The sequence below is a fragment of the Narcine bancroftii genome, chromosome 9 (assembly GCF_036971445.1).
Source record: "Narcine bancroftii isolate sNarBan1 chromosome 9, sNarBan1.hap1, whole genome shotgun sequence".
In the NCBI taxonomy this organism is placed as follows: domain Eukaryota; kingdom Metazoa; phylum Chordata; class Chondrichthyes; order Torpediniformes; family Narcinidae; genus Narcine; species Narcine bancroftii.
Genome location: NC_091477.1, coordinates 105,239,944 through 105,267,606, shown reverse-complemented (window position 1 = coordinate 105,267,606; position 27,663 = coordinate 105,239,944). Strand labels below are relative to the sequence as shown.

Below are 27,663 nucleotides of genomic sequence, written 5' to 3'. Positions count from 1 at the left end.
GATTTATTTTTAATTAAAAACAGAGAGTGTACATTTGAGGTGAAAGGGGGCTCTTTCTCACACCTTGGGGATATGGAACAAAGGGCCAGAGAAATTGATAGAGGCAGGGATAATTATGGTGTTTATAAGATATTGGGACTGGTTCATGGATAGGAAAGGTTTAAGATAAGTGGCCTATGCAATCAAATGTTATTAGCTGAGGAACACACCTTGGTTAGCATGGATGAGTTGGGATGAAGGGCCTGTTTCAGTGTTGTCTAACTCTGGCTTTATGACTCAGATTTGACTTTCAGGTGGAATGTGAATCACAGATTCCCCAACCGTGGGTTCTAGGTTCCAGAATCTTCACGTCGGAGACAGTTTATTTTATATCCATCTGCCTCAGCAGCTGTTTTTGTCAGTTTCCTCTCTGGATCAGGTTTCAGATTCTCACTGCCCTTCAAAGAATACCCAATAAGACATCAAATGCTATACTGCAACCAGTAAATTCGGACCTGAGCTCTTTCAAAATGGGGAACATTCATGTTGTTTATCTTCTCATTTCCTGCCTATATTATTCAGGTAAGTTGTATCTTATTATTACTGAAGGTTGTTTCTTTGTGATGAAAGATAACTGTTTAGATTTGAGCTACTAGTTTTCTGTGGTCCACTCTTGCCTGGAATTATTATGTTAAATATTTTGAAATGTAACATTTCCTTTCATCCTGCAGACAACTGAATTTCTATAGCTATTAAAAATATGTTTCCTTCTAAAATGATAGCCACAGAAGCTTGGGTACAAGTAACTTTGATGGGTTTATATTAACAATTAAAACTATGCAGAACTAAGGATATAAAAAGCTTAAGTTCTGTTGTTCACTTATAAATATAAAGACTTTCAACAGCTTTACATTTTAGGCTGTTGGAGGGTTAACCCTGCACTCCTTTGTGTGCTGACTGTCCTTGACAATATTTACATTCATATTTACTCATCACTGTTCATGGGTTAACAAAAACCAACATTGAATCAACACTTGCTCCTTGACTTTTCGTATCAATATTCTGCAATAGGGATCTCTGAGGAAAATTCAGGCAGGAAACTGAATGAAGCAGTTGGCTATCTACCCATTTTATGCATTAGTTCAGAGTTACATGGAACCAGCTTTCTGACAACAGAAAAATACCAACGACATACCAAAGATTGATGACTGAAGGACAGGTGGGAAAGTAAGTTGTGACATGGAAAAAAAAGGAATCTCAAAGTTAACTGAATGGCAGAAATATGATAGACATGCAACTCAGTGACTCAGCTGGTAAAGTTTAATCCTGACACCTGGTGCTGTCTGTGTGGAGTTTGCATATTCTTTCTGTGGCTGTATGGGTTTCTTTCAGTTGCTTTGGTTCCCTCTCACATCCCAAAAATGTGCAGGTTGGTGGGTTAATTGTAAGTTTCCCTGAATGCATTGAAAGTGTTTTGGGCAGCATTAAGCTGCTATGATATCTATTCAATGGGCACTTAAGTGAAGATAATGTTAGCAGCACTCCATTTGGAAATACATTGTTGGCCACTCAGGTAGGGTTGGAAACCTCAAGGCTGGAAACAAAGAGGAAGATCCCAGAGTCTTTAGAAATACTACATCACATATTGCCTCATGTATGATCAATGTATTCAAAGGGTCAGGCTTTCAAATTCTGTAAACCGAGATTTGTGTTAAATTCTACAAGATCGCGATTGAGTACTGCCTGCAGTTCTGATCACCAAACTATAGAAAAAATGTCATTAAGCTGGAAAGGATGCAGAGAAGGTGTTATCAGGAGTGGAGGACTTGAGTTATAAGGAGAGGTTGGCTTGGGGCGGCACAGTTGATGTAGTAGTTAGCATAACATCTTTACAGTGCCAGCAATTGGAACTGGGATTCAAATCCTGTGCTGTCTGTAATTCTCCCCGTGCCTGCATAGGTTTTCCCTGGGAGGTCTCTGGTTTCCTCCCACTTTTCGAAATGTACCGTGGGTGTGGGCTAATTGGGTGTAAATTGGGCGGCTTGGACTCGTGGGACGAAATGGTCTGTCACTGTGCTGTATGTCTAAAATAAAATAAGCAGGGAATTTTTTTTCTCTAGAACATAGGAGAGAGACGGGTGACAATAGAAGTTTATAAAATCATGGGGAACATATTTAAGATAAAAAGTCATAGTCTTTTTCCCCAGGGTAAGGAAGTACAAAATAGGGGACATAGATTTAAGGTCAGAGGGTGAGATTTAAAGCAAGACTCGAGGGACATTTTTTACACAGAGAGGATCATAAGTATGAGAAATGAACTGCCAGAGGAAGTTGTAGAAACATATACAACGACAACATTTAAAAGGCACTGCAATCACAGTGTCTGTAGATTTTGTGTAATCAACCTTTTGGGTTTTCATTAGCCCCAACCCTCTGCCCCCACCCCTTCCTTGGCTAACTTCTTTTTAAGCATAATTATCAATTTTTAAGTCAAAACTGGAGTCGACTAGTATTGATTTGAATTGATGAGGTAATTCTCTACACGTTTCCAATGACTGCATTCTTTTTCCTAATGTTCTATAGGATGTTCTGGTGAGAATGAAGAGGAGAGGCTGATTAATGACCTGTTTATAGTCAACAAATACAACAAACATGTACGCCCAGTCAAGCATAACAATGAAGTGGTGAATATTGCTCTGAGTTTAACACTCTCCAATCTTATCTCATTGGTGAGTCAATTAATTATTAATCGGTCAATAGAGCAAATGCAAATTGTCAACTGATCTGCATTAAATTATTAGTAATTTCTGCATGATGAAAGTATTAATTTCAAAGACAAATGGAATTAGATAACACTATCTCTCATCTAATATTTCTGTATATTATCCCCAGAATGCACAAAAAAGTACTCAAATGAAAGTACTAGCTAATAAGTCAGTACACTATAGGATCTGTGCATAAATAAATTTTAAGTGCTCTGAAGCACATGAAGGGGAATTTCATTTCTTTTCTTGCTGTTTTAGTGGGCTTGATATGTTGTGCTGCTATGATAGACATTGACCACCAAGCCACTAAGGTTTGAATCCCGCACTGTCTGTAAGGAGTTTGTACATTCTCCCTGTATCTGCATGTGTTTTCACCAGAGGCTCCAGTTTCCTCCCATCCTTCAAAACATACGCAGATTGTAGGTTTATTGGGTATAAATGGCTCATTACTGCGCTGTATGTCTAAATTTTTTTAAATAAAATTATTGCTTTGACAAGGTCATTCTCCTGCATTCATTATAAAGACCAGGAAATGCATTTTAAACAAATAATTAACTATCTAGCAATAAGATACAAGCAAAGTTTCTGATGATCAGAAACACTCTGTGAGCTAGCATTTATTAAATGGAATGTTTCTCATTGTTGCAGTCAGGGTGTAAATTGGATGAATAGTATGCAGACATTTTAACCAAAAACACCTTGCCCACCTACAAACTACAAATTGCTTGTAAATTAAAACCTGTAAGACCCCAAGCTGAAAGGTAAGCACGTAGGAAGGAGTGAGAAGCCATTGTAACTAATTAGCTACCTATACCAGAAATACATAGGGGCGTGAATACATCTGAGTGGAAACCCCTGCCAAAGGTGGTGGGCACAGCCCAGTACATCACAGGCAAAACTCACCCCACCATTGAGAAAATCTATATGCTGCCATTGGGGAACAAGTATTCACACCACCCAGGACAAGATGTGTTCTTGGCGCTGCCATCAGGAAAGAATTATAGGTGTCACAAGACTCGTAGCACCAGGTTCAGGACTATTTGCTACCCTCCACCATGAGACGACTAAACCACACTCAATCAGAGACTCATCTAAGGGCTCTTACTTTGCACATTACTTATTATTGAATATTTATTTTCTATATTGAACAATCAGTTTGTTTACATTTCTCTCTTTTGTTTACGTTTCTTGTCTTGAGTACAGTTTTTTGCACTTCCGATAAGTAGATAGGCTAACTGGCCCACAGGAAAAAGAATCCTAGGGTTGTGTGTACTCTGACAATCAATCTGAAACTTGAACCTTGTTTTTAAAAATTTTATGTAAAAAATTTTCCATAACCAAATGTAAAATACAATAGTAAAGAATTAATATCAAGTCCATTATACATGATGGTGTAAAACTCCATCTCCTCCCCCTTAACAAAACCCCAGGAAGGGAAAAAGAAAGAAAGAAGAAAAAGCATTAGGAAAAAGAGAGATAAGGAAAAGTATGAAAAACAAGAATAGAAACCTGGTTGCCAGAGGACGCCCCTCACCACACGGTTCTGACCATTTGTATCCTTTAATACTTCCAAGGAGGTTAACGAGGTTTCTGAACTTTGAACAGAGAAATTACATTTCCATTCAGCTGGATTGTGGAGGAAAATAGTGTGAGAGACCAATATTTTTTAAAAAATCTGCAGACAAATCTAAAAAAAGTGCGACAATCACATTTTACATTTGTTTATTCATTCATCTGGGTACTGTGACATTCATTGTCATTGTCAATTCATCATTCTAACCATGAATGAACACAAAATATGGATGCGAACTGGCAAAAATACCTTGCACCGACGAGATCTTCAAAGAAATGGTTGTCTATGATTCACTGAAGTGCATCAGATGTATAGCCCCTGGTGAGTAAGTGTAGGATCTTTGTACTTGTGCAATTGATTTGCAACTAAGTAATTTTACTGTACTTCTGTGCTTTCAATACTTCTAGAAAGAAAGTGATGAGACTCTTACTTCGAATGTATGGATTGATCATGTAAGTAAATGAAGCTGCCTTGTTTCATATCACTTTTGTAAACTCAGGCACCAATAAGCATAACTTTAACAAATTTAGTATCTCCTCCACAAAGCCTGACAATCGATTTTCTTTTGAAAGATACCAGTGGCATGGTGTTTCCAAAATTCTGTTTTACTCGAGTGAAATTTTCTAATACATCAGGATTATGATCACAGAACTGTCAGTTTAATTGGTTGATGGCAAATTGGAGAACAAAAAATAAATCAAATAAAGGGTTAAGTTAAATCTGTGAAATGGTGGTTGAAACCACTGCTGAAATAAAGGATTCTGGAAATAGCCGCAAAATCAGTTGTGTCTGCAGAGAGAATTAATATCAATGGAAGCACAGCTGGCCTGCTCTGAACACAAACAGAAAAGGCAATGACATAAAATAGTTGAATTTGACTTTCAATCCCAAAGGCTGAAACATGCCTGTTGGAAGATGAGGTACTGTTGCTCAAGCTTGTTCATTGGAACAGAGCAGGAGACCACAGATGGGTAGGTCAAAGTGAGGGTGGAAGGGAGAAATAAAGCGATGGCCATCTAGAAGTTTTTGGTGATTTTTGCGGTCTGAACATAAATTTTCTGCCAAATCGTCACTCAATTTGTGTTGGATTTATTTAGTGTAGAGGAGGCAATGCCCATGTCAGTTTGCTAGACTCATGAATATTTCCAGCATTTTCCTGCTTTATTTCTGATATTTACACAATGTAAATTATACACGAGCTTAGACGATGCTTGAAGAAATCAGTCGGGAAAAGAAACTGATTCAATAATGTAAAAAGTCAAACCCATCAAACATCATTGCATCAATGCAAAGAATGCAATGAATATTAATGTTTGCTCAAATGCTAGTTTAATAAACTGATCCTCTTTATCTGGTTCCTAATTCCACTGACGATATACTGTCTCTTTTTGTTGTAGGCATGGTATGATTATCGGCTGACCTGGAATGCATCAGAATACAGTGACATTTCCATCCTTCGACTTCCTCCTGACTTAGTGTGGATTCCAGACATTGTCCTAGAAAACAAGTAGGAAAGCTTATTTCTTCAAAGCTGCTTTATTGAACAGAGAAGGTTTTGTTCACCGCACTTTTATTCGCTTGGCAACATTTTTGACCTTCAAAGTAATGGTCATATTATTAAAAAACCAATTGAACATATTGAGAAAATGCTTCCTTGGACACAGAAATATGGAATGTTGAATGTTGTGGTATCACATATCACTTAGTTTCCCCATAGCTCCTTTTAGTGCTCCAGGTGAGAGCTCCTATTTCAAGGCAATGACATAACAATGAACCACTGACACTAACCTCACTTTGTCTTTTAATTTTACTTCCACTATTTTTTTCTAATTTGTAATGTGGTTTATAGAAATGTTTGAACTTCCCACTTATTCCTCAGATTTCTGGTACAAGAGATCTAGGAGAATGTTTGTAGAAGAAGAGCTGACCTATTTTCCCAATGTAGGGACAAAGGGGCAGCTTCTTTCCCATTGCCATCAAATTTCTGAATGATCAATGAACCAAAGACACTGCCTTACTTTTTGTGCACTATTAATTTTATTATATATTAGTGCTGTAAGATGGTTTATAATATGAACGTTTGCATTGTGATGCTGCCACAAAACACCAAATTTCATGACTTGTTCATGACAACAAATTCTGATTCTGATTCTGTCCCAACAACATCTAAAAACAAATGATCTTGTAATTTCTTCCATTGCTTTTTGTACAACTTCTGGGCTGCTTTTCAAACAGGTGAAATCTTAGAATGTCGCAATTGGTAAAAGTATGAAATATTATTAATCTACTGGACTGAAACTGGAAAAGCACAAAAGCAGTGTGAAGTTGTTTTTACGTGTTGAATGCAAACCATTTCAAGTCTTTTCTCATATACTGTGGCACCCGGATACACAGAGGATGGTTTTTTTTTTCCATTTGACCTTAGTTAGTTGCTCACAGATTAAATGGCTTCAAACAACAACCAATCCAGAGGTCAAAGCTCATCTGTTCAGACTGTTTTAGAATACAAATCCACAAAATAGAAGAACTTTTCTACATACAGTAAAATTCCCAGTATCCGGAATTCAAGTTACTGGCAACTTAAGCAACCAGCCAAAAGAAAATGGAGGAAATAAATAAATAATCATTAAAATAAATAAGAATAAAATAAAAAAATTAAATAAAAGTTCAAACGCAGGTTTTAAATTATACAAAATATTCTTTGATGTGACGCACAACTCCTTGGGAGCAAACCTTCAGCCAGTGGAGTGCCCTGGTCGTGCCCCACTTGCAGCGGCTGTTTGAATAAAGTTGTGTTTGAATAAAATGGCATCCCTTAGGATGAAGAGCCAGCCGATGCCTCTCACATCCCACCTGCAGCAACTAGTTGGATACCACATAAATGATTGATTATTTTTTTAATACTCTCATGGAGAAAATTTAATATCTTGTTTTAGATCTGAGAAATGTGAATATCATGCAAATCTAAGCTTTGAGTGATTTGAATTTTTTTAAATTAATCCTGACTTCTGAGAAAAAAATTGTCTTGTCCAAGATGTCTGAAATGTGTATGGACATTTCTAACTTTAGTGAGTACTCTCATAGCATAAACTTGATCATTTCACTCTGAAGCCAGAAGTCTGGGATGACAAATTGAATCTGTCATTCACTATTGCAGTAGGAGAGGTTTTTTTTTTCCTTTGGTTCGGTTTAAGAGGACTTTTTAGCCAAGGAAGATTGAGTTTTATTCAGTGTCTGATTACCTGACTCACAGCTTGGCACCAATAGCCTGATTTCAATTGCCCATCAGTAAAATCCATTGTATTGTGAGTAAAGGCAAGAAGGAAATAATGATAAGAGGCTGCAATATCATTAGTTGACTAGTTATGAAAGTTGTATTAAAGCAGTATAATTACTTGAACTGCATATCTCACCTCTCCTGTGCCTTATCCACCAGTAACGATGGGCAGTACTATGTGGCCTATTTTTGCAATGTGCTGGTCCGACCAAATGGATACGTTACATGGCTTCCTCCTGCAATATTTAGGAGTTCCTGTCCCATCAATGTCCTCTATTTTCCATTTGACTGGCAGAACTGTTCCTTGAAATTCACGTAAGTACAAACTCATTTCATGGAAATCCTGCTTCTTCTAAATTGGCATGTGGTGAAGGTGGAGATGTTGCCAGGATTATATGTTATACACCTGATAATTCTGAAAAGGAAATGCAATTAATTTTGATAGACATGCCTCGTGTGCATGCAGAAACTACCAGGGATAATTGCCATGCTAATCGTAAAAGTTAGTAGAACAGGAAGAAGATCCAAAGACGTCGATACAACAATGGTGACCACCTCTCCTCTCTCAGTGAAATTGCCTGAAATAATAAAAGTTCTGCACCTGCTCCCAGACTAAATATGTCTAGGACTGCATTTGTCTTGGTTGCACATGACTATAACTTAACTACGTTCATGTCCAGGCTAACTAGATCATCAGGTTAAAGGAATGCAACCCAGAACAGTATGTGCAGTAGTGGCTAATTAGATCTTGTGTCAGTTATTGACTCTGTCATGGTTCTCTGACACTTGCTTCAATTAAACATCAGGAATGAGAAGCTCCTGTAAGTTAAATGGGGATAACTGAGTGGGGGAGAATTCACGCAGGTTGTCCTTACTGGTAGGATCACCAGTAGGATCAACTGAGGCATTCAGCCCTGTGCTGATGACCAATCTCGTCATGATCCCCTATCTTTATATCTTTTGATTCTCCATTACGTCAAACTGAGCATAGGATCTGAATCACCAGCAATTTTAATGGGGATTGTAAAGGAGGCAAAGCGACGGGTAAGACACTTTTTGTCTTATTTCATTTAATCGTTTTATAATATTTATTTTTTCTCACATTTACTTCAATTTTAATAGTTTTTAAATCTCTGAATGGCAGAGATGTTGAACTTAATTGTAGGATTCCAATGATTTCAATAGGTGAAGCTTTGTCCAGGTTTATAACTTTTAAAAGCTGTCGTTGGGAGGTGAGGGTGACACCAGAGGGTGACCTGATAAGGAGAAACAATCCCTACATGGCTTTTACACCCAGTCAAAGTAATTGTAGGCACTGATTCCCATTGGGAGGTTGGGGGGGGGGGGGGCGAAGGGGTGGAATAGCTCTGACACATCAGATTAGAACACACTTGTGTGCTGCACCATGTTGAGATTAAGAAAGAGGAAGTGCTAGATCCTCTTAAAAACAATAGGATTGATAAGTCCCCTGGACCACACGTGATATACCCCAAGTTGCTCTAGGAAGGGAGTAGGAAGGGAGAGAAAAGATTAAGTCCCCTGGACCTAGTTGCTCTAGGAAGGGAGTAGGAAGGGAGAGAAAAGATTAAGTCCCCTGGACCTAGTTGCTCTAGGAAGGGAGTAGGAAGGGAGAGAAAAGATTAAGTCCCCTGGACCTAGTTGCTCTAGGAAGGGAGTAGGAAGGGAGAGAAAAGATTAAGTCCCCTGGACCTAGTTGCTCTAGGAAGGGAGTAGGAAGGGAGAGAAAAGATTAAGTCCCCTGGACCTAGTTGCTCTAGGAAGGGAGTAGGAAGGGAGAGAAAAGATTAAGTCCCCTGGACCTAGTTGCTCTAGGAAGGGAGTAGGAAGGGAGAGAAAAGATTAAGTCCCCTGGACCTAGTTGCTCTAGGAAGGGAGTAGGAAGGGAGAGAAAAGATTAAGACCCCTGGACCTAGTTGCTCTAGGAAGGGAGTAGGAAGGGAGAGAAAAGATTAAGTCCCCTGGACCTAGTTGCTCTAGGAAGGGAGTAGGAAGGGAGAGAAAAGATTAAGTCCCCTGGACCTAGTTGCTCTAGGAAGGGAGTAGGAAGGGAGAGAAAAGATTAAGTCCCCTGGACCTAGTTGCTCTAGGAAGGGAGAGAAAAGATTGCTGGGGCTCTGGCAATGATCTTTGCATCCTCCTTGGCCACAAGGGAGGTGCCAGAGGATTAGAGAATGCCAAACCAGAGTCTTACAACAGTAGTGGGAAAACTATTGGAGAGGATTCTTAAGGACAGGATTTATGAGCATTTAGAGAAGTCCAGTCTTCTCAGGGAGAGTCAGCACAGTTTTGTGAGAGCAAGGTTGTGCCTCATGAGCCTAATTGAGTGTTTTGAGGAGGACACAAAAGAAATTAAGGAAGGTGGGATATATACAGTATGTAGTGTACATGGATTTTAGTGGCAAGAGACTTGTTCAGAAAGTTAAGAGGCATGGGATCCATGGAACCTTGGCTGTGTGGACTCAGAATTGGCTTGCTTGTAGAAAGCAGAGAGTAGTAGTGGACGGAATGTATTCTGCCTGGAGGTCAGTGGCTAGTGGAGTTCCGCAGGGCCCCTACTCTTTATAAAAGACCTGGATGAAGATGTAGAGGGATGGGTCAGTAAGTTTGAGGATGATACAAAGGTTGGAGAAGTTGTGGATAGCGTTGAAGATTGCCTTCGATTATATCAGGATACAGACTAGCAGCAGAGTTGGACAGAAAAGAAGCAGATAGAATCCAATCTAGATAAGTGTGAGATGATGCATTTTGGAAGGTCAAAGTTGAAGGCAAAATACATGGTTAATGTTAGTGGAAGAACAGAGGGAACTTGGGGTCCAAATCCAGAGATCTTTCAATGTTGCTGTGCAGGTTGATAGGATAGTTAAGAAGGCCTATAATATACTGGGCTTCATCATTAGGGGATTGAATTCAGCAGTCATGAGGTGGTGTTGCAGCTCTATAAATGTCTGGTGAGAACACACTGAGAATATGGTGTTCAATTCTGGTCTCCTCATTACAGGAAGGATGTGAAAGCTATGAAGAGGGTGCAGAGGACATTTACCAGGATGTTACCTGAACTGATACATATATTTTATGAGGGAAGGATACCAGAGCTGGAGTTTTTCTCTTTGGAGCAAAGATGATAGGTGACTCAATAATATTATGGGAGGCACAGATAAGGGAGACAGCTAGTTCCTTCTTTCCAGGACAGAAGTAGCAAACACTGGAGGTCATTTGTACAAAGTGAAGGGAGGAAGATTTAGGGGAGACATCGGGAGTGTTTTTTTTTTGCACAGAGAGTTGTGGGTGCCTAGAATGCATTTCCACAGGTGGTGGTGGAGGCTGGAACAACTGAGGCATTCAAGAGACTTTTAGACAGGCACATTGATGAAGAAAAATAGAGAGTTATGAGGTAGGGAGGATTTCTTTGGTAGATACCTGTATAGGGCGACACAACATCGTGGGCCAAAGGGCCTGTACTTTGCTGTAATGTTCTATATTCTTGCCTGTCACTGGTGTTAGTCATTGCATTAACAGAAATTCAGCATTTTAAATTTAGTGTCTTCTTTCTTTTTCTATCAAAGTGCTTTGAATTACAATGCAAATGAGATAAATATGGAGCTAATGACAGACACTATAGATGGCAAGGATTATCCCATTGAATGGATTATTATTGATCCTGAGGCTTTCACAGGTAAATTTTATTAATATCTTCAGTAGTTATCAGATCATTATTATGCAAAAATTCATTTATACAGTTATAAAATGTATTATATTTTATTGTGGTTGCAAATAATATGCTAAAATGATCTAAAAAAGATTAATTTATCCAAAGGATAAGTCAATGGAATTGTTTAAATGAAACAAAGTACATATTAGTCATAAAAATATTACAGCTCCAACACAAGTGGTTTCTTTTTTCAAGAACTGGTATTGTCCAACAAAATTGTTCCCAAGGCTCCATTTTAGCCACATGTATCAATTTAATGGAAAAGCTTTCAATGTGGTCAAATTCATGATGTGTGGTCAATGCTCCAGTGAAGAGTGATTCTTTACTTTCAATGCACCTGAGATCCATAAAGTTGGAAATATAGCTCTAACTCTGGGTTGAACTCCTGATTTAAAAATGGGAAATTTTATACATTGCATGTCCCTATACAAAATGAAATAGCCTGTCCCACAGTTTCATTCTTTTTGATATATCAATAAATAGTTGGAGGCCTTTCTGCTGTGCATTGCAGAACATCAAATTTAAACCAAAATTGTCAGATTTTCTTTGTGATTTTTAACTTCATGAATTCCTGTCTCTGGTTTCAATTTTATTAACTAAATTTAAATATTTTTAAATTTAGAAATACAGCCTTTTCCACCCACAAGCTAGTGCCACCCAATTGGCCTACACAGATGATACATTTTGAACGGTAGGAGGAAACTTGAGCCCCCGGGGAAAACCTACGTAGACACGGGGGAGAACGTACAAACTCCTCGTAGACAGTGTGGGATTCAAACACCTGTCCCAATCGCTAGCACTTTAACTGCTACGCTAACCATGCCGCACTATTATAACCTAAAATTAACTTTTCAATGAGCAACTGCAGCAACTTTTCCCCTGAGCACCGACGGTAGACTGGCATTTTTGTTTTGAAGTTTCCTTATCCCATTTGTAGCATAATCCACTTACCCTGGATCTTGTGGACAGCAGGGGATGTTATTTTTGTCCCAAAACCATGCAAGTAAACATGTTTACTTCAGTCACTCGGTTGCCTCATGTGTTTCCAAATAAATGACAAAAGATCTTCCTGACTGAAATCTTCACCTTGAAGATGATTCTGCACTGGTGTTGATGGCTTTGGTCATTTGGAAAAATAAAAGGATAGGAAAATTATGTTTACAGTTAGATTTTAGAATTACAGAAATCTGAGTGGTTCTTTCACGCAAGATCAGTTCTGAAAGAAGAAAAGTGTAAAACAGAAATGGACATGCAGTGTCGATTTGTAGACATTAATAAATTTAAGCCCTTGAACAAATGAGTCCAGATCCAAACCAATGTGTTTGACTCTTAACTGTGCTGTGAAATGGCAAATAGCTCAGTTCAAGAACAATTAGGGACAGGTATTAAATCCTGATAATGCCCACATCATATGAAAAAAAGTATCCTCAATTATAATCAGCCCGCTGCTGAGATATTTAAAATTGAAATTCTGGTTGTTGTTTATTTCAGGAATGAGAGAGAATGAATATGTAATTTAATCTGAGCTCAATGATTGTTGCTGACAAAGGTTTCTTTGACTTTTGACATAATGCATAAACTGTACGCAGTTTTAAGACTTCTTTTATCCCAATTCCATGAGATTTTTGTGAAGATAAATAGTGAGCAGAGCGTTTTGACCTTTCCATTCACCAAGATAATGATCAGAGGTGCAGTGCTGCCAGAGCTGACTGGAGCGCCCCTCCAGCACCTCATCACTCCAAGGCAGGGTGGGGGGCGGGGGAGGAGTGGTGATGACCCCTCCCCCCCCTCTCCCGATGAGCATTATACTGGACATAAAAAGTACCCTTCATCCTACTGTTTGCTCTCAATTATACAATGCCTACATGGTGACCACTAAGGCCAGGTCTCTCAAGACCTCCTTGTCACCACTTTTGATGAGCTCTGGCACCTAAAAAGTTTGCATTGCACCCCTGGTATTGATCACATGCACATAATAAAGGAACTTCTTTAAAGACAATTGCCTCAGGGATGATTCCCAACAGGAATATTTGCTCATTCTATTTCTTAGACCAATGTTTATGTTTTTTCTAACATCTTTATTTTCCATTTTGCACAGAGAATGGTGAATGGGAAATAGTTCACAAACCTGCAAAAAAAAACATCTATCACAATAAATTCCCTAATAGCACCAACTACCAAGATGTGACTTTCTACCTCATAATCAAACGCAAACCATTGTTTTATGTGATCAACTTCATAACTCCCTGCGTCCTCATTTCCTTCCTGGCGGCATTGGCTTTTTATCTTCCTGCAGAGAGTGAGTCTTCTACTTCAATGTATAATTCTCTACAAACTGGATTTGTGTTTTAAAGAAAATACATTACCCTGGCAACTAAACTTAATGCAAAGGAATGATAGATGAAGTATAAAGAAAAATGTTTTTGCAGTATTTTAAGTGTCTGTAGATTTACTGTAAGTTGCATGATTGGTAACTTCAGACCTACATTTTTCTATCGCTTATTTTCCTTGTGATTACAGTATTAGATGAATATTAATTGGTTGAAAGGTTGAACAATGTATTTAAGATTTCAACCTACTCTATGCAAATACACAATGCTGGAGAAACTCAGCAGGTCCATCAGTGTACTTTATATAGCAAATATAAAGATACAAAACCCAACGTTTCAGGCTTGAGCCCTTCATCAAGATATGTTCATCTTACCTTGATGAAGGGCTCAAGTCTAAAACATTGGTTATATATTGTAGAGTGCGTCGAAAGAACCAAAGACTTGTTGATCCAAACCAAGGCTTTTATTAACTAAAAGACTGGAGCATATCACATGTAGATCGACCAGTCTAGAATGACCTGGTCTGGCTAGGAGCAATCCTTTAAGACCTGCCAGTAGGTGTGGCTATGCTCTCAGCCAATCACAGTCATCCTACACTACAATCTGTATATATACACATGTGTGGCGACCCTGATTCTATCACCAATACCCCTTTACCCCAGTCGAGTGCGATCTGGTCGCCAATGAAATCCTCTGGGCAGTGGGGAGAATAGTCAGTCTGCAACAGTGGGCCAGGACTGGGCGGATAAAACTGTCAGTTGATCCCGAGTCAAATAAGCAATTGGTATAGTGTCCATGCACTTTTATCAGTTCCATTGCTTTTGTGAGGGGATGGGGGAAGTCCTGGTCTAAGGTTACTGATGCAGAGACTTGTAATGGGGACAGTGGAGTCCTGCGTGATGACGTCACACAAACAGTTGGGCCTGAAGAGACAGTGTCGAGTAGTTGGTGTTGCTGCCTGCAGCCTGCTGAAGGTGTTGGCCAGCCAATGTTAAGTGTTGGGGGTCGCTGATTGCTGTCGGCGGTGGGGCGGTCAGTAGAGTCAGGTCCCTGGTCGGCAGCGTCGGTGGGGACCAGGTCGGTCGCGGCGGCGTGTTCCCGGTCAGCAGCGTCGATGGGTACCGGGTTAGTAGTGTCGGTCGCAGCTGCAGGTACCTGGTCAGCTGTCTCGGTGGCGGCGGGTCCCCAGTTGGTAGTAGCGGCGGTGGCCATTGAGGTTGGGGCTGGGGCCTGGTTGGATGTTGCTTCGTGAGTGAGGGTGGGTTGTACCTTCCGCGCTCAGTGTCTGCCCCGTGACATCAGGCACTGTTGCGCGGTGGAGCCCTCGCTCTCATTGGACAAGAGCTGAGGAAGAAGTGTTTGAATGGGAGAGTGGCGACTGGGCTTCACACAAGGCACTGTGTTTGATGGTGGCCATTTTGGAGCGACAGACTACAGCAAAGTGGCCATTTTTAAGGCACTTCTGGCTCCTGGCTTTTCTCGCCGGGCACTGGAATCTGCTGTGCTTGTTCCTCCTGCAGAAATAACACTTTGGGGTTGCATTGGGCAGTGTAGCGGCAGCCGACTGGCCGTCGATGTGCCGGGGGGTTAGTAGGGTAGAGGGAGGGCATCCTACTCACATCAGAGTGTGGGGTCCAGCCCCGAGAGTACACATCCATACTTAAGACCGCAGCCTCCATTGTCTCTGCGATCTGGATCACGTCCTCTAGGTTTTCTCTGCCGTGCTCTAGCAGGTGCTGCCTCACCTCATTAGATCGGACCCCGGCCACATAGGCATCCCGAATGAGATCGTCTGTGGTCTCCGCAGCAGTTCTGTCTGTGCAGGCACAGTCCCTGCCCATTGCCCTTAGTGCCTGAATATAAGCTCTACAGGACTCACCGGGCTGTTGGCTCCTTGTTGCAAGCTTGTACCGAGCATAGACCCTGTTCACCGGTCGCTCGTAGAGCCTTTCCAGCACCTTCATGGCTGCGGCGCAAGTGGATACTTTGGTAGACTCTCGGAGACACCATTGTAGAGCTCGTCGAAAGAATCAAAGACTTGTTGATCCAAACCATGGCTTTTATTAGCAAAAGACAGGAGCTCTTCACAGGTGGCCGACCAGTCCGGAATGATCCGACCTGGCTAGGGACAGAACCCTTTAAGGCCCAGACAGTAGGTGTGGCTAAGCTCTCAGCCAATGGCTGTAAGCACAGCCATTACATACTCTAGATACTGTAACTATATACATTGGTGATAGGTCTGTAGTATCACAACCATAGTCATCAATATTACTAATCGATGGCTGTCCTCTCTCACGGCAGGGTCAGAGAGAGCTGTAAGTATTTTTCGAAGTATCTCACCCAGTGCTTAAAGTCATTTGAGGCTGTAGCTGACTATGGGTCGATGTTGAGGCATTCCAGCTGTAGCATACGCTCCATCCCTTCAAAACTTTATAGTTAATAAAATTGTAGAGTGCGTCGAAAGAACCAAAGACTTGTTGATCCAAACCAAGGCTTTTATTAACTAAAAGACTGGAGCATATCACATGTAGGTCGACCAGTCCAGAATGATCTGGTCTGGCTAGGAGCAATCCTTTAAGACCTGCCAGTAGGTGTGGCTATGCTCTCAGCCAATCACAGTCATCCTACACTACAATCTGTACATATAGACATTGGTGATAGAATCTGTACCATCACATGTATCTTTATCTTTGCTATATAAAGTACACTGTTTGACCAGATGGGTTTATCCAGCATTGGGTTTATACAGCATTGTGTCGGCAGACTTTCATGTTTTACTGTTAATTTAATGCCCTTTGTGTTGGAGTTCTTGCGGATGACCCTTCTATTTGTTGGGTTTATCCCCACATTGAGGCATACAATGAGTTGAGCGGGGTCAATTTACAAGATTAGAATCTGGGCATGGGAGTTCAAATCCCCACGGTGGCCATTGAAAAATTCAAATATAATTAACTGGATAAACTCAGTAACACATTTCCATTAACAACCATGGAATCTCCTACCACTAATAATCGACACTAATTAATCTGACCTGTCTTTGAGATGTGGGAGAAAACCAAAGAAACAAACAGGAAACATACAAAGAGAATGTGCAAATTCCACAGTTAGCAGAAATCTACACCAGAGGTTAGAATGAAACTAAGGTTTCCAGAGCTATGCATTTTCTATAGCATTACGATGTGGTCTGGATTCAGGAAACACACTGAAATGCTGGAGGAACTCAGCTGGTCTTTTCAGCATCTAAAGGAGCACAGATATATTGCCGATGTTTCGGGCCTGGGCCCTTCTTCGATAATCAGAAAAGGCAGGATTCAGCAATCTATTGAAAATATTTAAGGTCTCCCTCTAAGACATTTGCCTCTCTCAATGTTTCCTTGTGGACAATGAACTCCCTGGAGATTAATGTGCTCTTCCTGAATCTCGCTTTAATTGTTCTAATTATTTAACTCCATTTTGCTTCAGTTTGATTATTCAAGTATATATTGAAGGAATTTTTCAGTAAAGAATATGCAATGAAATACCTTCCACTTTCTTGGATGGGTGCAGTTCCAACAATATACAAGTTGCTCAACATTTTCTGGACAAAGCACCCTAGTTGGTTGACATCCAACCACCAACCTAGTTGTTCAGCTCCTTCAACACTCTCTAGACCTTGCTGTGTGCCATTTGCCACATGAACTCCAGCGTCTTGAAAAAAAATTTTGAATGCCATTTCCTACCTTAATGATGGAAAGATCAGTCACACACGGAAACACTACCACCTGCGGCATCCTCTCCAAGTAACATAGAACATTCTATCTTGCAAATCCTTCAGTTCTGCTGGGTCTAAATCCTGGAATTTCCTATAAACTGCACCCAAGGAATACCCTCATGTAACTGCAGTAGTCCAACGAAGGTGGCTTCCCATCTCCTTTTCAAGAACGTTTACTGTCCCATGATCAATGCTCAATTAACCATATAACTATATAACAATTACAGCATGGAAACAGGCCATTTTGGCCCTTCTAGTCTACACTGAACTAAGTACTCTCCTCTAGTCCCACCTACCTGCACCCTGCCCATAACCCTTCATTTCCCTCCCATCCATATACCTATCAAATTTTTCCTTAAATGACAAAATTGACCCTGTGCCACTACTTCTCCCAGAAGTTTATTCCACACAGCCACTACTCTCTGAGTAAAGAAGTTCCCCCTCATTTTACTTCTAAATTTTTGCCCCTTAACTCTTGATCTTTTGTTTCAATCTCTCCTACTTTCAATGGAAAAAGCTTATCCACATCAAATCGATCCATCCCTCTCCTAATTTTAAATATCTCTATCAAATCCCCTCTCAACTTTCTACACTCCAAAGAATAAAACCATAATTTCTCAATCTTTCTTTGTAATCTGGATGCTGAAACCCAGGTAACATTTTCGTAAGTGCTTAAATTATGACAGGTTGTGGGAAACTGAGTATAAATTGGGCAGATTGGAAAATAGATTCATGCACATTATCTTAAATTCTATTCATAACAGGTTAAGAGTAACATGTAAACTAATCTTAAATATTATCTCCAATAGACATTTCATTGTATTTTACATTCAGAAAAGCCAAATAAAAATCCAACAAACCAAGTTATGAACTTGTTCTGTTATCAATATTTTTCCTCAGGTGGTGAGAAAATGAGCACGGCTATTTCTGTCTTGCTTGCTCAGGCTGTTTTCCTGCTGCTAATTTCACAAAGATTACCAGAAACGGCTCTAGCTGTCCCATTAATTGGAAAGTAAGTGATCATAAACTTCTACAATGGACTGTGAAACATTTCTGAACTGATACCTTGTACAAACTGAGTTTCCATGACAGGTATTCCCCATGTGCAAACCTATACATATTATTGATTTGCTTTGCCTCTTCCAAAAGCTGGGACCATGTTAACACAGACAGCACTTAACAAGGATACAGATACTGTCAGATTACCTTAATTGGTTATCTTCATTGCAGCAAAGAGTTTTTCAAGGAGTTGTATGTATTGTATATTGGCACAATATCCCTGCCTGTAAAAGGACAAATTTGCCACATATACATGAGGGTTGCAACTGCACCCAACCTTCAAAAGGGTTTTCTGCAGCTCTAAGATGATATACCCCTGCTTTGAAATGGTGAAGGTTATCAACTCTTTCCTATGGGTTACATTTTGCAAAGTATTGTCCACAGAGCACAAGTGCACTACAATCAGATACTTCTTTTAATTATAGTCAAAAATTATAGTTTAAGAAAAAATAAACAATTAAGATTTGAATGGGCACTGATATCTCAATAAAACTGTGCATTTATCGCACATCGTCCTCAACATTTCATAGTTTTAAAAACTAGATTAGAGTATTTTGATTTTGATGAAAAGCATTGGGTAATTATGTCTATTTTGACTTCCAGGTACTTAATGTTCATCATGAGTTTGGTCACTGGTGTGGTCGTGAATTGCGGCATAGTGTTAAACTTTCACTTCCGAACTCCAAGCACGCACGTTCTCTCAACAAGGGTTAAACAGGTGCAGTAATTCTAGTCAAACCTTTGAGAAGAATGTAGAATGGCAATTCAATGTACTCCTTCTTAAAGGAGTAAAAACCAAATGATGTTCAATCCTTTGCACTATTTGGTCATTTGTATTATTTGGAAAAGTAAATATGGAAACTAAAAACATTGAAATGGTGTCTAAACAATACTATAATTCTCCAGAATGCCCTGGCTAAAATTAGAAATGTGGCAAAAGAATTAACTGCATCCATCCATAGAATTAATTATACTTTGATATTTCAGATCTTCTTGGAAAAGCTTCCACGGATCCTCCACATGGCCCGTGCTGATGACGAGAACGAGCAGCCAGATTGGCAGAACGATTTGAAGCTGCGACGTAGCAGTTCTGTTGGGTACATTTCCAAAGCACAAGAATATTTTAACATAAAATCCAGAAGTGAACTCATGTTTGAAAAACAATCTGAACGCCATGGATTGGTGCCACGAGTCACACCAAGAATTGGTGAGCATCCACTAGTTTCTCGCTGAACTTTTACATTTTGCTTCCAATATTCAACACAAGCCACTGCTGCCAAAACTTGATGCACCTCTTGGATGAACTGTGGGCTTGCCTTTCCTACTATACACATCAAAAATCTGTACTGCTGGAAATGCTGGTCTTTGCCACCTGATACCTCCCTTGAACTGCCAGGGGAAGAAAATATTAAAGCTATAGCGGCAGTGCAATGGAACAGCTAGTAGAGTCTCACAGCTCCAGCAGTCTGGGTTCAATTCTAATGTCATCTGTTTGGAGTTTACGCATTCTCATAGTGACCAGATGGGTTTCTCTTGGGGGTTCCAATTTCCTCTCATGTCCCAAGCACTTGCAGATTGGTGAGAAAAATGACCATTACAAATGGCTCCTAGTGTATAGGTGAGAGATGGAATCTGGGGGGTAGTTGATGGGAATGTGAGGAGAAGAATTTACAGGGAAAATGTGTTGAGAAGCTGGGATTTCTTTGTGTGCCATCCTAGACATAGTGGGTTGATATGGCCTCCACCTTTGTCATTAGGAAATAAAAATAATGTTATTGGATTGAATCACTGTTTGAAAAGAAGTGGCCAAACTTTGCATTGAACTAACCAGTGTAACCATAAAAATACATACTTTAATTTACTTTTATACTTCAAAAGCCCATTTTCAGAATACGAGTCTCTCTTCTGCATTAAATTATTTATAATTTTAGGGAATGAAAACAGATATCATGTCTGTGGAATTAGAGTGGATGAAGACATGCTAATAAGAATGATGTGGAGAATTATAGTAGATTAATATATGCTAATAAGAACAATACAGTTTTCTTCATTTCACCATCCATTCAGATTTAATAAAAGGTAAAGCTGAAATTTGCTCTGAGTTCTCCCAAATCTAAATATCAGGGCTGGAGAAACTGAATCGAATGTAAATTTTGTGCGAATTGGTCTGACTTAAAAACATGCATTTTGTTTAGAAACATCTTACAGCTCAAAAAAAATCTGCTTTTTTAAAAAAATCAGGTTTTGGAAACAACAACGAGAACATAGATACTTCAGATCAACTACATGAAGAGATAAAGTCAGGAATCGACAGCACAAATTACATTGTGAAACAAATCAAAGAAAAGAATGCCTATGATGAGGTAGGTCTGATCAACAAACAGGCATTGTAGTAATTGTAGTAGTACCCCTGATTTAATCTTCTAACAGCTAATTTTAACAGATAATATATTTATTTGCTCAGATACGTGTTTACCAGCAGGTGGGAAACTGTTGGCATTAAATGGAGCATTATAGGTACACAAAATTCAAATTTATAGTGGTTTGAGTATTTTTTTGGTTGAAGAAAGGGAAATAACATACAGGGTTATGCTTTATAGGTCAAATTCTCTTCCATGCTGTAATAATGCAATGAGTTTTTTTAAACTCAGCTCTGGGACCAATAAGGAAGTCACCAACACAGAACTGATATCTAGGCAATGTAATGGAATTCAAGAAAGCAAGTTGTTTTGCTTTATTATTTTTCACAGTAGCACTCATTGAAATAAATCACACACCAGGATTAGCAAAGTACAGCACAAATTACAGAGGTGAAGTGGATTGTTATTTTTCTGGACAGTCCATTTGTTTCCTTATCAGCATTCATTCAACATTCTGCAATCTAAATCCTAATTCAAACCAATTCAACTTCACCATCCATCATACATGTGCTTCTTAATCTGGCCACTGGTCCCCGATAGCTTTGATTTTTTTTAAATCATTTTCACCCATATTTGGAAATTCCTCTAAACTTTCTTTCAATCCTACATGACAAAGACTTTGTGCACCCAGAGATTCTATTACTCTGTGCTTAATGTGTATTAAAGGTACTGGGCCAAAGGTTTAGCATGTCCCTCTCCAAATATCTTCAGCTCACCATCTCACTCTGTATTTGTCTTCCTCATTTGTCTTCCTCAACATCCACCTCTTTGTCCTAGCCTTCACTCACTTGTACTAATATCTGCATCTTTATCTCATTGCTATTTCGTTAGACATTGCTTCTGAGAAGCATTTTGGAATGTTAGCAGGTTCTTGTTAAAAATGTTGTTCATGAAATTTGATCAATTTAGAAGTTAAAGATCATTACATGCACGTAGGGAAACTACATTTGAAATTTATTTTTATGAGAAAGGTTGCAACAAATACAGACCATTAGTTTAAAATAAATGTTCCCTTCTTACTGTAAAGCTGCCTCAGGATGTCACAATATCAAGATACACTGAACAAATATTTCAAAAGGTTTGCTTCCATCACATCCATGCTAATCTTTAAACTGTCACATTTGCCTGCATTAGGACTGTACATACTAAGGGACACAATAGACTGTAGAGATCCAAGGCTGGAGGAATTCAGCAGGTGAATCAGTGGGGAGAGAGGTTATTGCCAATGTTTCAGGTCAAATTCCTTCATCAAGACTGATATATCAAATAATTCCCATAACAAAGTACATGTTGGACAACAATGTTTTCTAACATTTCTTGACATTAATGTTCTATAAAATTAATCTGGTTTTGTGCTTCTATTATGTTACATATTAGCCTGAAAAGTTTTTTTTTGCTTATTTACTTTTAACTTTGCATTCTAAAAGCAAACTTTAAATAAACATTATTTGATTCACTACCAGTACAAGGAGAATTCTGTGTATTTTTTTTTAAAACATGCCCTGCTTTTTTCATTTTCATTTCAGGAAGTTGGGAACTGGAATCTAGTGAGCCAGACTATTGACAGACTGTCCATGTTCATCATAACTCCAGTGATGGTCTTCGGAACTATCTTCATATTTGTGATGGGAAATTTCAATCACCCTCCAGCAAAGCCATTTGAAGGTGATCCTTTTGACTATTCATCAGATCATCCACGATGTGCATAACTGAAGAACATTACAGTACTGTACAAGGCCTTCAGCTCATGATGTAGTGCTGACCTATGTAAATCCACTCCACAACAACCTAATTCTTCCCTATCTTATACTCATAATCCACTGGCTTCCGTGCATTCATGTGCCTATCTAAGAGTCTTTTGAATGTCCTATTGTACCAATCTCCACCACCCCACAATGCACTCCAGGCACCCTCTGTAAAAAAAAAAAACCTCTGATATCAAAGAAATTGCAAAAGACTGGTAGGAGGGGGGGAATCTATTGTAGAGTCTCTGTCTTTCTCACACATGCACACATGCAATATATCGATACATACAAAAATGACACATAGATATCACGATGAAATAAAAGTATGGAATGCATACATAAGCAAATTTAACAAGGAAAGGGGCCGTTTCCATCAATGGATACTATCTAACCTGCAAATCCCTCCAGCTTCTCATTGTTTGTTCAAGATTCCAGCAATTGCACTTTCTTGTCTCTCATCTGAAATTTAACAAAACCATTGGTCAAAAGTACAAACTACTAAGAATACATTGTAATTAAAAAGAACGTTAGAAGATACTGGCGAAACCCAACCTTAAAATTAGTTATGTCGTTTTAAATCAGCTGCACCATTTTGAACCGAACTCTACATAATGATGTACAGCTTGCAACAAAATTATGGCTCAAGTTGTAAAATACGGAAGAGAGATCAACATTTACCAAGCTCCACATTCAATTTGATGTCCTTTGCCTGCTCCACCAAGATTCCTGATCCACTCCAAGTAACTAATCATTGCCTTAATTACACATACAGTTATGGAGAGCTGTCACTAATGAGTACATCAGCAGGCAAATTATGGAAATAAAGTCACTGTTAATTAGAAATGGATTAGAAATTGTCACCATGACTTATGCTGTGAAGCATAACAAATAAGAAAATGTGCACCTATAAATCTTTACCCATTCCTTCAAGATAATCCATCAGAGAGAAACAAACTGCAAAATTACCTTCACAGCAACTTATAGACTGTGTATGCATCTACATTTGGAACCCTGTATTGTTATGAATGTGGGCACATAAACAGATGCAACATCCAAAAATACTGTTGTCCTATCCACTGCAGTCAAGGAACGAGTGAATGCTGCAAACCTTAGGTCCCGCTGGTCAACCCATATAACTCATATTGCCCTAAATTAATGTGCATTACATTTTAAATCTTTACACTGGCAATCATTATGAAAAGTATTCATTTATTTGTGCATTCAACTTTATATTGTATATGTTTGATTCTCTGCAAAATTTCATGCGGTACTTTGTCCGTGGAAGTAACTCATCAGGATAAAATAATAATCTTTAATTAATTAACTTTTATTTAAAGTATGCTTTAAGAACTTGAATTTTCCTCATTTTTATACACGGGTCGTTTTGGTGTTTTAAAAGCATTTTGTGTGGTTAAGTCTATAATAGATATGCTTGTAGATAATCTAATAAATATTTTTGCAAGTTTGATCGTATCAATATTAAACTAATTAAAGTTTTGATGTATACAAATCCTTTGGTGTATTTGAAATTTGTTTTTATGAGAAAGGTTGCAACAAATACAGACCATTAGTTTAAAATAAATGTTCCCTTCTTACTGTAAAGCTGCCTCAGGAAGTCACAATATCAAGATACACTGAACAAGTATTTCAAAAGGTTTGCTTCCATCCCATCCATGCTGATCTTTGTACCTGTCACATTTGCCTGTACATATTAAGGGACACAATAGATTGTAGGGATCCAAGGCAAAAAAAACAATCTGCTGGAGGAACTCAGCAGGTGAATCAGTGGGGAGAGAGGTTATTGCCAATGTTTCAGGTCAAATTCTTTCAAGACTGATATATATTCCATAACAAAAAATGTTGGACAACACGTATTGTTGTGTTTTGTTAGTTTTCATCAGACAAAACTTACGAGGTTTTTCTTGAATTATAGCAAATTTAACTCAGATTCCTCTAACCCTTGCATTCACATCACTGGTGAGTCAAGTCAAACCAGTGTGCAGGGAATCAGAATCAGAATTTATTGTCATAAACATGTCCCGAAATTTGTTAGTTTGTGGCAGCATCACATTGCAAACATTTATATAAACCACCTGACAAAATAAATAAAAATAGTGCAAGAAAAGTCAAGGTAAAGTCAGTATCTGTGATTTATTGTTCATTCAGGAATCTGATGGCAGAGGGGCTTCCTTTGCATTATAAAAGAAAATGTAAAAAGGACCATTCAAAATTACAAAATCTTTTTAGTAGATTCAAGAGAAGAAGTTTCCAGCTGCAAATAACACATATCTAGGATAATTAACAAATCCAGGGTAAGAGAATTAAATAAACACAACAGAATTCTTTCTGGACAATATTGCCTAAAATACTTACAAAAAACAGTTTTAATAATGACTTTGAAGAGGGAATTGGTTATATAATTGAAAATTAATTTGGAGCTTGGGGGATTTGGGCTGGAAAGGAAAGAACAGGAAGTAAAACTGATTAATTTTTCCTTCCAAGAGTTAGTGCACACACCCTGGATTTAAGACTATGGCTCAAATCCCTGATTTAAAGCAAACTGTTGTGTCAAATCCCACCACCTCCTCCATTTTCCTGGGTTTTTTTTTGCAATATAGACCAGTCTGCCCATCAATTCCAAGCAAGATATCCCTATTTGTCTATAATCTATTCCCCTTTAACTTGCCAATCAACTCCATCCTAATTCAGCTTCCACTTCTCCACACCAGGGATAATTTACAGTAATCATTTATCCTTCTAGCACATGTTTTGGATGTAGGCAGAAACTGGAGCACCTGGAAAAACCCCACATGGTCAAAGGAATGTGTGCAAAATCTACAGACTGCACCAAAGATTGGGAATGAATCCACGTCAACTCCAACAACAGAACCATTATGCTCCCTGGCCCAGTTGTCATTATATTTTAAAAGGACATTGAAACACCGGAGAGAGTGCAAAAAAGGTTTACGAAAATGACATAATTACTTCAAGTTTGTACCCGCAAGACAAAGAATCGTGAAGAGGCAGAGATTTTGTCTGAAAAGCTTTAAAGATACAGTTGCTAAACACATTTTCATTCATGAGGAAAAGAAAAACAAGATCCTCAGTATAAGAGGATCACAATGAAATCACAAAGGGAAGTCAAAAGGAAGCTCTTTTTTAAATCAAGGAAAATGCGGAATTTGCCTTAGATTGGTTGAAATAAATTGCATACAGGGCAGAGGTGACAAAAAGGAATAGCAATTATCCGAATGGGAATGTTTGAGAGTGGCTAGAGTGGAGTGGATGACAGAATGGGGTGCTTCTACGTTAGACATTCTATGCTATTCTTTATACACATTGAGGATCTTCCTACATTTGATTTGTATATACAGTACCAATCAATATGAATCCAAATTCAAAGGTGATTTTCCTTCCTTGAAATTTATAAATCTGATTCAATTTTAATTGTTAAAGACATTTAATTAATTAGAAGCAAATCCTTCCCACATATTAAATTATTGGGCGGCACAATTAGCGTAACACTGTTACAGGACCAATGATAAGGACCGGGATTCGAATCCCGTGCTGTCTATAAGAAGTTTATATGTTCTTCCCATGTCTGCGTGGGTTTTCCCTGAGGCTCCAGTTTCCTCCCACCATTCAAAAGTGTACAGGTGTTGTTGGTCAATTGAGTGTAATTGGGTGGCATGGGCTTGTGGGCCGAAAGGGTCTGTTATCTTAGTTTGTGTCTAAAATTTTTTTTAAATATCAGCATGACATGCTATTTACAAGGATCTGAACTTCAAAATCTCTCCTATTCCTCTAGAACATTCTCTGCCACAAACGGTAATGCTACTGTTAATATACTTTGTTTTTTAAAAAAAAACTGGATTACTGACCAGACATTGGAAACTAAAAATTTCTTCAAAAATTGTAATAGTTAATGAAAATGAGAGAATCCTTTCAGTCAGATGCAAAAATCAACCATAAAGGATTTTATTTTGATTTGAAATAAACAAATAAAATATACAGCAAAACCACTGGTAACTGGAATTCAAGCAACTGGCAAAAAATTGAGGAAAAAACATTTTAAAATTAAAATAAATATGAATAAAATAATAGGGAAAATATGCAACTTTAAAATTGTAAATATTTTCTAATGATGGAAGCAAATATTCAGTCAGCTGAGTTCCATGGTCGCACTTTGCTCATAGCAGCTGTTTGAATAAAATTGTGTGAAATACCAATGGCAGCACCCAGGATGATGAGCTTGCAGTTTCGATGACTCTCTCAAAGTGTCTCCTTATCCCTGCTTAGTAAGAGTCACCCCGGTCAGAGGCTCTATCTGTAAACTTGGAGGAGGAGGGGATTAACTATCTATAATATTATTGTACGTCTTTTGAGCAGCTCTGTGGAGGCTGTGGATGCAGCGACTGTTAAATGATTTCAAAGAATGTGATTGAAAATAAAGTAAAATGCTTTAAGGTTTATATATTCAAGAAAGTTCGACAGTAACACCATCTACAAATTTGCCAATGGTACCACAGTCGCGGGTTGTATAAAGGGAGATGAGTCAGCACACAGGAGGGAGATTGAAAACTTGGGTAATGATGTGCCAACAACAACCTGGCATTCAATGTCACCAAAACTAAGGAGCTAATTATTGACTTCAGGAAGGAAAAGCCAGAGGTGTACAATCCGGTGATCATTGGAGAATCAGAGGTGGAGAGGGTGAGGAAATTTAGGTTCTTGGGAATCACTATCTCAGAGGATTTTTCCTGGACCCAACACACCAATGGCATCGTGAAGAAAGCACATTAGCACCTCTACTTCCTCAGGAGTTTGCGGAGGCTTGGCATGACGTTTAGTATTTTTTGTCTTTTAAACTGTTTATTCTCAATGTAGGCATATTAGTTAGGCATTGTAAGAATAAGTCTCAAGCAACTAGAAAATACAATTATCCAACATCGACCAATCCCCAAAGGTACTGAATTCTGGAGCTTTTATAGTATTAGCATTATTGATTTAATGAATAATTTAGAAAAGAAATCT

The 27,663-nt window shown here is 38.8% G+C and overlaps 1 protein-coding gene across 1 annotated transcript; it reads left to right on the top strand.

Annotated features, from left to right (window-relative positions):
• Positions 1 to 349: 349 nt before the first annotated feature.
• Positions 350 to 24,073, top strand: chrnd (cholinergic receptor, nicotinic, delta (muscle)). The gene is made up of 12 exons (XM_069897153.1): positions 350 to 561; positions 2,563 to 2,708; positions 4,725 to 4,769; positions 5,715 to 5,824; positions 7,754 to 7,909; positions 11,179 to 11,288; positions 13,423 to 13,623; positions 18,306 to 18,417; positions 19,068 to 19,182; positions 19,452 to 19,671; positions 20,706 to 20,827; positions 22,411 to 24,073. The coding sequence occupies exons 1-12, from the start codon at positions 510 to 512 to the stop codon at positions 22,591 to 22,593; spliced, it is 1,572 nt and encodes a 523-aa protein (XP_069753254.1). The 5' UTR covers positions 350 to 509; the 3' UTR covers positions 22,594 to 24,073.
• Positions 24,074 to 27,663: the final 3,590 nt, after the last annotated feature.